The sequence below is a fragment of the Stegastes partitus genome, unplaced genomic scaffold (genome assembly GCF_000690725.1).
Source record: "Stegastes partitus isolate 25-593 unplaced genomic scaffold, Stegastes_partitus-1.0.2 Scaffold56, whole genome shotgun sequence".
In the NCBI taxonomy this organism is placed as follows: domain Eukaryota; kingdom Metazoa; phylum Chordata; class Actinopteri; family Pomacentridae; genus Stegastes; species Stegastes partitus.
Window position 1 is genome coordinate 855,997 of NW_007577787.1, and position 12,731 is coordinate 868,727.

Below are 12,731 nucleotides of genomic sequence, written 5' to 3' on the forward strand. Positions count from 1 at the left end.
TAATGAGCTCGTCTAAAAGGGTTTCTGTGTTCTGGTTACGGTGCAAAATGGACTGTCACTACTGTTTATTTCATTCATGTCTGGATGTAATGGAAAACATGCAATCAAATGTAGGACATGTTGACTAGAGTGCTTCACTTCACACTCCTGTTCACACTTCTAATGCCTCCTGGGCAACAGTAGGCAAATTTATGGCGGGGCTATTGACATATTTATAGGGAGCTCTAGTGAGTGCACAGGCTTGATTAGTACAAATCCATGCCACAAAATAAATCACCGGCGAAGGTTACCCAAATGTATTGTGTGTTCGGTTTCGGTGCCAAGAGGACGGTTGGTGGAAAAAAGCTTTTGATTTCACGATCACCAGAGCACCGCAGCACCCCGCCTGCCTATGCTTGTTTTGATGGGCAATGATGAAAGCACAGGTGGATGCGAGAAAAGCCCCCCCTCCCTCCTCTTCTCTCGTCAGCTATGGACTCCTCATCTGTGGTTTCCTATTAGCACAGAAGTGGAGGTTTGCAGTCTGGCTGCTGGGCACAGTGGGTCAGTGCTCACAAAGCTCTGTTTGTTCCCTGGCCTGCAGGGCTCCCAGGGTAAGCTTGGCTCCAGAGGGGAGACAAACAAAAAGGCACCACTGTCTCGCACACTGAAGCTGATCTCCAACACATTCGTCTTTTCTACTCAATGGGGGTACATTTCTCTTCTTAGGAGAAGAATGGCAAAAGGAAACAAGTTCTTTAGAAACAGGGCCTCAGGATAACAAAACTGCTGTTGTTCTGAGCTATGTATTTTTTCCTCAGTTTAAATGCCATTTTGAGTTGTTGCTTGTGGTGATATGTTTTTTTTTTCTCTCTTTTTGCTTTGTGTTTTTCATCTCCTTTTGTCTAGCTTAAACTCAGGGCTCTTTGTCTTGTGCTGCTGTATCAACATATTCTGAGTGAAAGCCAAGGAAACTGCCAACAACAGCACGCACCACATTTAAAGTTTTAGCCGCAGTTAATAAATGTGGAGATTACATAGTTCTGTGTATATTATTATCATTTCTGTTTAACTGCAGCAGGCGCATCTAAAAGATTTCCCAATCAATTATTAATTTCACACTATCTCTTACACCTATACGTACTGTCTGCCTGTGATTCTGGAAGATGAAATAATGTGCAAGATAGTCTTACAGCTGCTGTCAGGTCAGACACTCACTGTTGTGCTGCAATCTGCAGTCCAAGTATAACTCCATTATTGAGGGGACTTTAAAATGGGAGCTGTGTGACACACAGCGGGATGATTTAGTTTAATGACCATGGCAGTGACAGCACTGTGATGGAAATTGGACTCCCCCTGCAAATTTACATCACTTGAGGGTACTTGGGGCTCTTTTAGCGGCTGCACTCCAGAGCACGAGCCATCAGGAGGTCCTGGATATGTCATGCTTGTCACCTTCCTTTAAGTGTATCTGCAGACGTGGGAGAGGGATTAATATTATATAGCCTACGGAAGCACAGAGGCCGTCTTATCAGCACTGCAGATGTGATAAGCACCTCTACCCCCATGAAAACCAGGAAAAAATCTCCAAGCTAAAAGACAAGCATCTCTTTGTGTTGTTTCCTCACACCGCTTCAGAGTTTCAATGCAGCTTTAGTGGCAGATACGGTGCAATTTCACATCTGTTGTAATTTGATGTGCCTGGATCACCCTCTGTGAAATCGTCTTGATCACAACATGGCTCCTTTCAATTATTTAGAAAGTTGGCATATGGCTTTAGAGATAGTAATCTGATTTCTTTTGATTTTGAGGTATTCAGAATACCCTACACCACAAGCCCCAATAACAGCTGTATATAAAAAGCCTGTCTCATCATGTTATTTGGTGGCTTAGCATTCACACTTTTCTCTTTTCATGGCAAAAAAAAAATGGCTTTATTTATTTAATAAAAATGTCACTTTTATGGAAATATTTTCCATCATTGCCATGACACTCATCTCACATTAGTTCACATCAATGCAGATGTCAGTGAGCACAAATTGTATTGCCCTCAAACTGATTCTGAGCTGTGAATGGAAGTTATGGCAACCATTGCTGTCACTTCAGTTTTATCAGAAAAACACCCGGTGGAACCATGGAAACAACATGTGACACAAAAAACATCCACATCAAAGCCGCCATATACTGTAATTAGAATTTATTGAAGCCTGTTCAGTCAGAAAAAGGTACATCATCTGCTGAGCCTTTGGATTCGGTCCCATACCTTCCATTAAACACAGTACAGTGCATTAAGCCTTGGTATCGCAGGATATAAAAAAAAATGAACATGCTCATTTGTGAATCTGTTACTGCAAATAAAAATATGGCATTTATGTATTCCAGCTTTTGCTTTATGTAAAGAAGTGTCTATGAAGATGAAACATTTGTCACAGTTAGCATAGATGCTGTAGTTTAAATAATCATATTTCACAATCTGCATATTGCGCTAACAGGCGTAGCTTGCTGGCAGTATTTAGCATCAAACTCAGAAAAATAAATATCTGCATCTGAATAAAAGCTTAATGTTTAGAGACCTGTGGGTAGAAAAAAAAAGAAGAAGACATGTTGTGTTTTCTTACACAACCCCAAAAATGCGTGCAACCCACCAGCGACAAGGCATAATGACTCGACAAGCTACCTGGCAGCCTCTGTAGTTGTAAGGCCACGGCCAGTAGCCGCGCAGAGGCTCGCACACCCTCTGACAGTGAGTGTAGCCGCGCTGGCATTCTGAGCAGCAGATTCCCCGGTGGTCTAACATGGTGTCAAAGGTCGCGGCGACTTCCTCTCCGGCCCCACCGCTGTGCTGCAGTAATATTAAGCGATGTTAATTTTGAAGAGCAATCTATTTTTAAATCTTTTTTTTTTTTCAAGATTTACACTCATTTGCAATTCAAATGCCTTTAAAAGAAAAAAAAAAAACTTCTCATCCTTCGCAAACATGTGACTCTGGCTCTCTAAGGCAACATGAATTTTTATAACCAGTGGGAGTTTTCACTTCAGTTCATAAGTTCATTAAGTTGGAATGGCAGATATTACCCCAGCGACCTGTAATTAAAGCTGCCGATATGACACCTTAACGGCAGCGGCGGCGGCGGTATAGACCTGCTAAGACCACATACGGGGTTTAACACATTTCCGCGCCGAGTGCTTCGTATTTGTGCGAGAATGCATTTTTTAACAACATCTTAAGGAGGGTGTTATGAAGTCATCTGTAAAAGTGTTGACAAAACAGAGAAACTTCAATTCATAATGTTACTGTGAGGCTCGCTTCAGGGCTCCGTATACGCCTCTTGATAGTTAATCAAAAATTCACCCAACTCTGGAGTCTTGTTTACCATAAACAAGCCCTGTTGATGAAGTTGCTACTCACATGATAGGGGTTTTCGGGATTGTACGCTGACCCTGCAGCTGACTGCGCCCCCTCCTCCTCCTCCACCGCTGCTTCTCCCTCCACAGCTCTGGAGGTGTCGCGACTCACCGGGTCCCTCTCCTCGGCAGCCGCCTCAACCTCCTCCATGTTCGACTGCTGCTCGGCTTCTCTCTTTTTCCTCTCCCCATCTGTTACAGCAGCCACAAGAGGCAAGAGTATTGGGTCAACATCCACAAGATGCCATACATGTCCTCAGAGCTCAATCCTACATAGCTAGAGCTGTCTCAGATGTCCTGAATAATTAAATTAGCAGCAGCGATATCAAGCAGTCTTGCATATTTCAAGATCATTCTTTTTTAATACAAGACTTTGCGAATCTTTTTTTTTTTTCTCTCCAGTGTTCAACTCTAAATGTAGTGTATGCTGGAGATGTTCAAGTGTTTCGCTAACTTCTTAGACAAGACTGTAAATTTCACAAGTGTGTCAGCAGATAAGCAGGGCAGCTGAGATTTGAATAAGTCTGCAGCGGTTCACATGGACCGGGCCGCGCTGTGTGATAGAGGTTATCGTGGGACGGAGTGAAACAAAAAGATGGAAAACACCTTTAGGATGCATCGGTTGGAGCCAGTGAATGGGAAGTTTCCCGCAAAGATCCAGAATTTTACTGCTCAGAATCCTGGTGTCCTTCAGCGGCTGCTCTGCTGCAACCCATATGAGGAACTCCTCATCAAACCTCGCTGGCATTAATTCATCTGTCTGACAAGAAAAGAAAGAAGGAGGAAGAAGAGGAGGAGGGGGGGAAATGTCCTTGAATTACTCAGATGGAAAAAATGAGGCTGCAATGTCTTTTTTTTTCTTTTCTCTCCAATTTGCTACATTCTGTATCAAGCAATGTGCATATACCAGGTCAAACATCAGTGTCTCTTTGTTGTGAGCTCCCATGTGTGGAAGGTTGGCTTTGATTTGGGATTTTATATAGCACTTGTCTCCTCCAAAGAAGCGGATTCCCGTTATTCCCTGCACCAAATCACAGAGATGCCATGTTTACACTCACAGCTTTGCTACTTTGCTAAAGCACACACAAGGTCTCAGCTGAACTACCTCAGGAAGAGAGAGAACGAGGACAAACTCACTCACAATTTGAAAGTCATGAATCTCCACAGCTTCCTCAGCTCCGCTCCCAGTTTTAAACCTCTCCAGATTGTTGTCAGAATCGATTTCCACGGAGCCCTCCCTCACCTCCCCATTGATGTTCATACTGTAACGAACATTATAAACCTGGCAGGATTCAAAGTAAGGAGGGAGGGGGGGAGAGAGAGGGATGTTAAAATGACTGATTAGTCAAGTTATGTAAATAAAACTGTGGCAAACACAATAGAAGAGAGACAGAAAAACAAGTTTCATGTTGCTCATGCGATTCCCTCTCACGCTCACTGCTTCTTCTTCTTTTTTTTCTTTTTTAATTTTGTTGAAGAAAATCCTCTGTAGTTTTTACACACTGAGAATTTGAGCAAAGCACCACAGGAGATGCTGTTGCAGACCTTGATGTTTGCCCTACAGGTGAGCTCATTAGAACACAAATAAACATTACACTGCTTCTTATAAGATGAAGTAGAGCTCCAGGATGAATTTATGTGGCGTGTGTGTGTGTGCGCTCGCTGTTGACAGAATTAAAGATGCAATTTTTACAGTCTGATATGTGATGACTGTTGATAAGACATCTCAGTCATTATTATAAATATCTTATGACAGTCTGAGGAAAAACAGCAAACAACTGTGCCTGTTAAATTTTTCAACATCAGAGGGGGTTTGTTGTAATCTGCTTTTGGTCTGTTTCCCACCAGCGTCGCCCTCACATTCACTTTCAGATATTTGTTACTGAAGAAGCAATGTAATAACTACGGCGGTCCTTTGTCGACACTTACGTTTTTATCGCTGGCTTTCCACAGGTAGACAGCGGCCATGGACGCACACAACATTAACACCGCGCCGGCAATAAGAGCCACAGCTCCACATCTCAGGAGATGCCCGAGTGTGGCGGAGGTCGGTTTGCTTTGTCCCTTAAAGGAAACAAAGTAAGAAAGACTTTAAACAGTGACCAGAACACAGAGTTAAAGTGCCTGGAAAGCTCGAGATTTCACAGAGCTGACATCTTTATGAACACGTCACGCATGTCACTTAGGTTTCTAATCAAAAACTTAATAAGCCAAGTCTTACCGGAGGCCTGCAGTGTTCAAAACAGCAAGATCCATGAGTTGCATTTTGGACTTTTTCCATAATCTCTCTCATGATGTCCTCTATAATTCCCCTCTCTAGTTGCTTCTCTTTGGAGAGTCAGGTTATCCACCAGAAGGCTATTTCACGCTTAAGTGTGAATGACGTACAGTTGATATAAATTACTTTGGCTAAATTCTTCATCCGAATGCTACCTGTGTCTCAGGATCGCCCAGAGAGAGACGGCCACCCTGTGGAACCAAACTACAACAGGCGTTTTGAAGCAGCTCATTAAAGATTTACTGGTGTCATGTGTTACAGTAAGCGATGAACTGGTTAGTTAAAAGGATTTCTGCTCTTTCAGGTATTAAATGCAAGGAGGAAAATCTGTAACCTCTTAAGACGGCAACGCTGTCAGAAGGTTGTTTCAAATCTTTCATAGAATAACACACTAATTTAATAGCTAGATGTCAGTCACAACACACAATGCTGCACATTTTCTATGCTTCTTTGCCTTTCATAGGTGTGGGCAGGAATGAAAAAGAATCTAAAATGTGAATGCCTGAGTCCTCATAGTTTGCAAATCTTCTTTATATTCCTAAATAATGCCGCAAGAAATCACAGACTTGTAGCAGCGTGCACACACACAGACACACACACACACACACGTAGACATAACCTTTGCCTAATTGTGAATTTTCTGATTTGACAACTGGAGAAGAAAAATAAAAAAAGTTTTCGTGGTCAAGGTTACCCAAGGTCTTTGTCGTAACTTAAAAAGAAGAAACACAGTAAGAAAAGACATTCAAATGTGCAGTGCTGCTGTTGCTTAGAAACAGATTAAATCAAATTTTTTTTCTGGATAATTGGTAAGCTGGGAGGCAATCACAAAAGGTGAGGGTATTCTTTGACCTTTGAAAAATATGTAATTGTGGGAGCATTTGATCAGCAGTGCAATATTTGCATGCAAATTGAGGCGGCACAGTAACTACATTGTGTACAATGAAAAGACAATGACATTGGCTTATGCCTGCTATCAGTCCAGCTGTGATGCTTGGAGAATCACATTTTATTTATGGCGGCTTATAAGCCTTTAAGGCAAATGAAATGCATTCAGTTGGCTAATTGAGGTTATTCTGTGTGCTTTATGAATATTTCCTCAGGACAATAGGTTGTACTCTGCCTATAGCTGTCAGGCCTGATTGCTACATTTTTCATTGAACAGCAAAAAAAATAAAACGTTTTCACTTTTAAATGTTTATTTGTGCAACAGTGTGATAAAATCTACCACAAACATGGTAATCTTTCATATTGATTGTTTTCCACAGCAGAAAGGCCCTTTTTTTTGTTTGTTTGCAGCCTAAATGTCCATAGGTCATGCCCCTTTAAATAGTAACACATGCTCTTAAAAATCCATAATAAAACTCCTTTTTACATTGAATCATTATGAAAAATATATTATTAATGTAGAAAATCTTGCATATTACACATGATACAATGAACAGTCTTATATGAGCCAAAAGACACATGACATACTACAAAACACTGCAACAATCCAACAAAGAGTCAATTAAGATAAAAGTACTGTACAGTATAAAGACAGAACCCCCTTTTTTAATGACTGTTTGATCTTTCACTTAAGCCGCTTTAAGAGTTTGTGTACTCTGGGATGGAAATTTCATCCGTTTCCTGTATTCTGGCTGGAGTTGGTGGACCGACGAGAATATAATCAAACTCCTGGTGTTGAACCTTTTCGTACACACTTTGCAGGCCGTTGGTTTTGGGTATGTGAGCTGGGTAGTAGTTTTCCCTCCTGGTGTCCCGGGGAAGTGAAGCTGTCTTGGAGAACGTTGACAGATGCGGTCCACAGGCCAGGCTCGTGTTGGGCCTTGTAGCCGAGGGGCTCCAGCATCGGTCCGAGTGTCCCAGCACTTTGCACTCGCTTGTACATGCCCAGAGACCTGTGGAAAGCAAGCAGCGCTGTCAGGGTGTAATGTGAATACAGTCGTGGGACGTTTGGTGATGAAAGATCCCAGCGAGCTCGGGTTAGACGGCTCACAATGCAACCAGTGTTTTGTTTTTTTCTTAACATGTGGTGCATACAGTTGAGATTTTGTGCCTCATAAATCAAAGTGTGAGAAGAAAAAGAAAATGCGCGTCACATTACTGCATGTATTTCACCTTCACACGCTGTCATTTGACGTGTTTTCGCTCTAAAACTCGTGTTTCATCATTACATTCTTTTCTGACACTCACTGTTGGTGGGCGGCGACTCTTTTTTGTGCACATCTCCACTTATGTCAGAGTCGCTGTCATTGAAGTCGCTGTCCCCTTTTCCACTGTCCTTGCCACTGATGTGGGGATCTCTTGCTGAGATCGTTGTGAATGAATTGCCCTTCCATATTGTTATTGGTCTCACAGTTTCTTTCCCATATCCTGGCAGTGTGGAATAACCCTGCAAAAGACAAAAAAATAAAAAACACATCCACACGAATTGTGAGTCAAAACTGCGAAAGACAAAGACAAAACTGGTGTGCAAAAAGAAAAAAACTTTGAATATCTCTGATAATGTACCTTTAATTTACCCTCCATCACCCTGCTGTTTGACTCAAAGATGCCTGCTGTCTGCCTGCCGTCCTCACAGCCTGCCTCTGTTGTGTTGCTGCTGGCCAATGGAGGTTTCTCTGGAAATGGATGGGTATCAAACACTTTCCCTTTGTGGTTGGCGATCAATGAATCAATATGACCGCTTTCCACTTTCTCCACATTTGGTAAGTCTTCTTTGTCGTCAAACCCCGCTTCCCTCGTCTCCTTTTTCCGACGGCTGCAAATGGTTGTGATGAGAATGATAGCCAGCAGGAGGAGAGAGCAGCTCCCTGCCAGGACAATGATTATAGCTATGGACATGTCCCATTCAAAGACCTCCTCGCTGCCATTTTCAGCCAAGGAAGGCAAACTAGGCAGAGTCCCCTCTATGAAACTGAAGTGAATAACGGCTGTGGAGGTGAGGGCGGGGGATCCGCTGTCGATGACCGCCACCGTGACTTTGACATTGTCTGCCAGGTCGTACGTCAGCTGTCGGCTCACGTGCACCTTCCCTGTGTCTTTGTTGATGGAGAAACCCAGGTGTCCCCCCTCGGTGATTTTGTAGGACAGCTGTGCGTTTACTCCTTCATCAGCATCTGTGGCCTTTATCTGGGTTACCACATAACCTGCAGGTGCATCTTTGGGCAGGAAAACCTCAGTAGATCCCTTGTACAGGGGGGGCTCTATGATAGAGGGCTGGTTGTCATTCTGATCGACTATTTTTAATCTGATGACAGCTGTGCTCTGCAGCTGTGGTGACCCCCCATCGCTGGCTTGAATGTGTATGTCTAGCTGTTTCATCACTTCATAATTAAAACTTCTGAGGGCATATATGGAGCCAGACACAGAATTGAGAGACACAAAGGTGTTCACTGGGGAGCCCATGATAACCCCGTCCACCAGCCTGTAAGTGATTTTCCCATTGTTGCCCAGATCAGCGTCACTGGCCTCCACTGTGGTGATATAAGCCCCCGGGGCGTTGTTTTCCACCACTGAAACTTCATAAACAGCTTTGGCAAAGTGAGGGGCGTTGTCGTTCTCGTCGCTCAGCCTGATGGTGTACTGGGTGATTTTTCTCAGTGGGGGTGACCCAAAATCCTCAGCCATGACCGTCAGGTTGTACTCACTGATCCTCTCTCGGTCCAGAGCCGCTGCAGTCACTATCATGTAGCTGTCCTCGTACGCCTGGCGGAGTTTAAAGTGGTCGTGGCCGTACAGGGTGCAGTGGACCTGGCTGTTGACGCCGGAGTCTCTGTCCAGGGTGCTGATCAGCGCCACCAGACTGTCCTTGTCGGCCGCCTCGCTGATGTGCGCGACGCCCGTGGTGATGGAGGTCATCGGGGTGATGCTAATTTCCGGGGCATTGTCGTTGACATCGGTGACGTGGATGATGATTTTGCACACGGAGGGGGTCGGGTTGGGTCCCAGATCGGTCGCCTGCACGTCCAGCTCGTAGGTGCTTTTGTCCTCGAAATCCACGGGGCTCCTGAGCGTCAGGCGACCCGATTTGTTATCCACTTGGAAAAGTTCTCGGATTTCCTGAGAGACCTGCTTCCCGAACCCGTAGACGACCTCTCCGTTTAACCCCTCGTCCGCGTCAACTGCGTTTAAGTCCAGGATAAGTGCGCCAACCGGTGCGTCCTCTGGCAAACTGACAGAAAAGCTGTTCTGGTCGAAAACCGGACTGTTGTCGTTAAAGTCAGTCACTTTGATAGTTATCTTTGTTGACCCCGATCTGTACGGGTTCCCTCCGTCTGTGGCGACCAGCTCCACAGTGTATGATGACTGAGTCTCCCTGTCTAGCTCTTTCATTAGCACCAATTCCGCATATTTAACCCCATCCGCTCTCAGGAGCACATCAATGGTGAAATGACTATTAACAGAAATTTGGTAGCTTTGGATGTAGTTTGACCCGACGTCTGCGTCCACAGCTGGGTCCAAAGGGATGCGGGAGCCAACTGCTGCGTTCTCGGAGATCTCCACTACAGATTCCTTGTTTGGAAACTCCGGAGAGTTGTCATTGATGTCCTTTATTTCCACTTCGACGTGAATCAATTTGTAGCGATCTTTGGAGAAATTAACCACGTCAAAAGTGATTACGCACTGTGGAGTGTGTCTGCAGATTCTCTCTCTGTCAATCCGTTCCCCGACACTCAGCTCCCCGTCGCTCTCCCTCACCCTGATGAATGAGTCGTTGAATTGTTTCATCATCCTGAAATTGGTCTTGGAGGAATGAGACAGACTCAAGGACATGTCCTTGGCGAGGTTTCCGATGACCGTACCCGGTGCGTCCTCCTCGTTGGTCTGGTATCTGATAGTATTTCCTTCGGTCCGAGCCCAAGAGGCGAATAAAAATTGATGGAGCGTGAGTATAAAAATCCACCGGTGGCAATAAGTTATAAATTTGCGCCCCATCATCTTCGTAGCTCCCTCGGTAAGCAGCCTCATTGTGTGCCAAAGAGAGGGGGGAGAAGAAAAAAAAAAAAAGCAGTTGCGCGCAGTTCACCTCTGGAGCGAGCTCTCCATGCAGCTCCGTCGCTTTTATGAACTGAACTGTGCAGAAAGTGAAAGTTACTTGCTCCTTACGCGCAGCCAGTCAGATACGCTTGTTGCCTTGCCTTCAACACAGCTCAAAATTCTGCAGTGGCGGCGGGGTTTATACAGCTCCTCATGCTAATGAGACGAAGTGTGACCAATCCCTTGCTTTAGAATTAAAAATACCCCCTTATGAAAAAAAAAAAAGAAAAAGCTCTAAGCCTGTTTTCTTCTTCTTTCTTTTTTTTTTTTTTTTTGAGTGCACACTGAAGGAAGTTGCAAAAACAGAAAAAAGGGCACAAAGATACGCCGTTGCTTGGAGATAGTTCCTGCACTGTTTATCGCCTTATTACAGCCATTACCAAGTGATGGTTTTATTTAGCAAAAAAAAAAAACAGCCCATTTTCTTTTCTTTTGATGTTTAGTTCATTGTCTGTTGAGCGTGCCTGGGCGACAGTAGGTGTGTAGATGTTGTGTGCGCGCGCCGTGCACGTGCAATCACAAAACCAGCTCAATTGTTTCTTCCTTTTTTTTTTTTTTTTTTTTGGTGAGCTGAGCAAGGTTGAGCAATGAGAGCAGATTAATTAGGCAGTCCAGGAACAGATCTGCATGGAAATATCCCCATGTCCTATCTAAGGGAGGAATTATTCTATATCGGTCCCCTTTATGTGAAGTATATTTGTTATGTGCCGAAAGAACAAAGAGATGATCAGCATCCAAGAGGTTGCTACTGTAGCCTGGATGCATATAAAGAGACACTTTACTCTCATATTTAAGATCCTTTTTATTGCTAGTCTTCTTTTTCTTTCCAAATTACAATTTAGTTCATAATTCATGCTTGTCTCTGGGTTTATGGGGAGCATATATTTGCTGTCTGCTTATGCACATTTATGTCTTAGGTTTTGACAACAAAGCATCATTTCCAGCTGTTATCAATTACAAATCCCATCAGCTAACATTCCATAGTCAGCGATGTGGTGCTGGAGGGGCCACCTTTTGATAATATATATCCATCCATTATCTATACACTGCTTAATCCTCACTAGGGTCATGGGGGGCTGGAGTCTATCCCAGCTGACTCAGGGTGAAGGCAGGGGACACCCTGGACAGGTCACCAGTCTATCACAGGGCTACACTCAACCAAGCACACTCACATTCACACCTACGGACAATTTACAATCACCAATTAACCTCAACATGTTTTTGGACTGTGTGGGAGGAAGCCAGAGAACCCGGAGAGAACCCACACTGCACGGACAGAACATGCAAACTCCACGCAGAAAGATCCTGGGTGTCCTCAGCAGGACACGAGGCAACAGTGCCAACCACCGCTCCACCTTGCAGCCCCCCTTTGGATAAAATGAGGAAGGAAACATGGGCAGCAGGATGTGGACATTCATGGAATTCATGGTTTGCAGCTGGTTTTCATAACCAGATGGAATCTTAATGCTGCAGCACTCAGTGGTGTTCTCCACGATCATTCCAGCAACAATGTGCAGAGGGGACTTTACTTTTCCAACATGACTCTGCATTAAAATGAGGTGCATTAAAAAAGTGCTCCAACTTTAACACGGAGGAACTCGACCGGCCTCGCGCAGAGCCCCCTCATCTCGGCTCCCTCCGGCACTTTTTTTTTTTTTGGAGTGAATATGGAATGCTGACTGCGAGGCAGACCTTATCAGCGTCTGACCTCACTGATAATTGTGTGGCTGAACGGGAGCAAATGTCGCCATCCCCAGTCTCGTGAAAAGCCTTCCCAGAAGGACGGAGGGCGATAAAGGCAGAATATTAATGCCCAACAGTTTTAAGAAGCGCTTAATGTTGTCCACATACTTTTGGCCATGCGGTGAATTCTGCGCATATCTTTAAGAGCCAGAGTTCGACACAATATCCTCAAAATTCAACCACAGAACTGAATCCACTCTTCTCCAGCACAGTCCCAGCAAATTAACAAGTCGTGAACTAGGTTGCATTTATAGCAGGGCTTAAGTATTACCCCAGTTCAGTT

General features: G+C 44.3%; 2 protein-coding genes across 2 annotated transcripts; both read right to left on the reverse strand.

Annotated features, from left to right (window-relative positions):
• Positions 1-2,593: 2,593 nt before the first annotated feature.
• On the reverse strand, positions 2,594-5,665 carry LOC103352944 (leukocyte cell-derived chemotaxin 1-like). Its single transcript, XM_008275661.1, has 7 exons — positions 5,606-5,665; positions 5,314-5,448; positions 4,526-4,666; positions 4,292-4,405; positions 3,991-4,144; positions 3,389-3,576; positions 2,594-2,821 (listed from the first exon to the last, which is right to left on the reverse strand). The coding sequence occupies exons 1-7, from the start codon at positions 5,663-5,665 to the stop codon at positions 2,594-2,596; spliced, it is 1,020 nt and encodes a 339-aa protein (XP_008273883.1).
• A 1,584-nt stretch (positions 5,666-7,249) lies between these two features.
• LOC103352952 (protocadherin 8) lies at positions 7,250-10,606 on the reverse strand. Its single transcript, XM_008275669.1, has 3 exons — positions 8,177-10,606; positions 7,859-8,057; positions 7,250-7,563 (listed from the first exon to the last, which is right to left on the reverse strand). The coding sequence occupies exons 1-3, from the start codon at positions 10,604-10,606 to the stop codon at positions 7,250-7,252; spliced, it is 2,943 nt and encodes a 980-aa protein (XP_008273891.1).
• Positions 10,607-12,731: the final 2,125 nt, after the last annotated feature.

Bases quoted from the DNA above. Each gene is read 5' to 3' on its own strand.
- LOC103352944 (XM_008275661.1), bottom strand. From the start codon at position 5,665: ATGGAAAAAGTCCAAAATGCAACTCATGGATCTTGCTGTTTTGAACAC. The intron at 4,406-4,525 runs GTGAGTGAGTTT...GATTTGGTGCAG, and splicing joins AGATTCATGACTTTCAAATT to GGAATAACGGGAATCCGCTT. The intron at 2,822-3,388 runs GTGAGTAGCAAC...ATATTACTGCAG, and splicing joins ATCCCGAAAACCCCTATCAT to CACAGCGGTGGGGCCGGAGA.
- LOC103352952 (XM_008275669.1), bottom strand. From the start codon at position 10,606: ATGATGGGGCGCAAATTTATAACTTATTGCCACCGGTGGATTTTTATA. The intron at 8,058-8,176 runs GTACATTATCAG...TGTCTTTTGCAG, and splicing joins TGATGGAGGGTAAATTAAAG to GGTTATTCCACACTGCCAGG. The intron at 7,564-7,858 runs GTGAGTGTCAGA...TGCTTTCCACAG, and splicing joins AGAGTCGCCGCCCACCAACA to GTCTCTGGGCATGTACAAGC.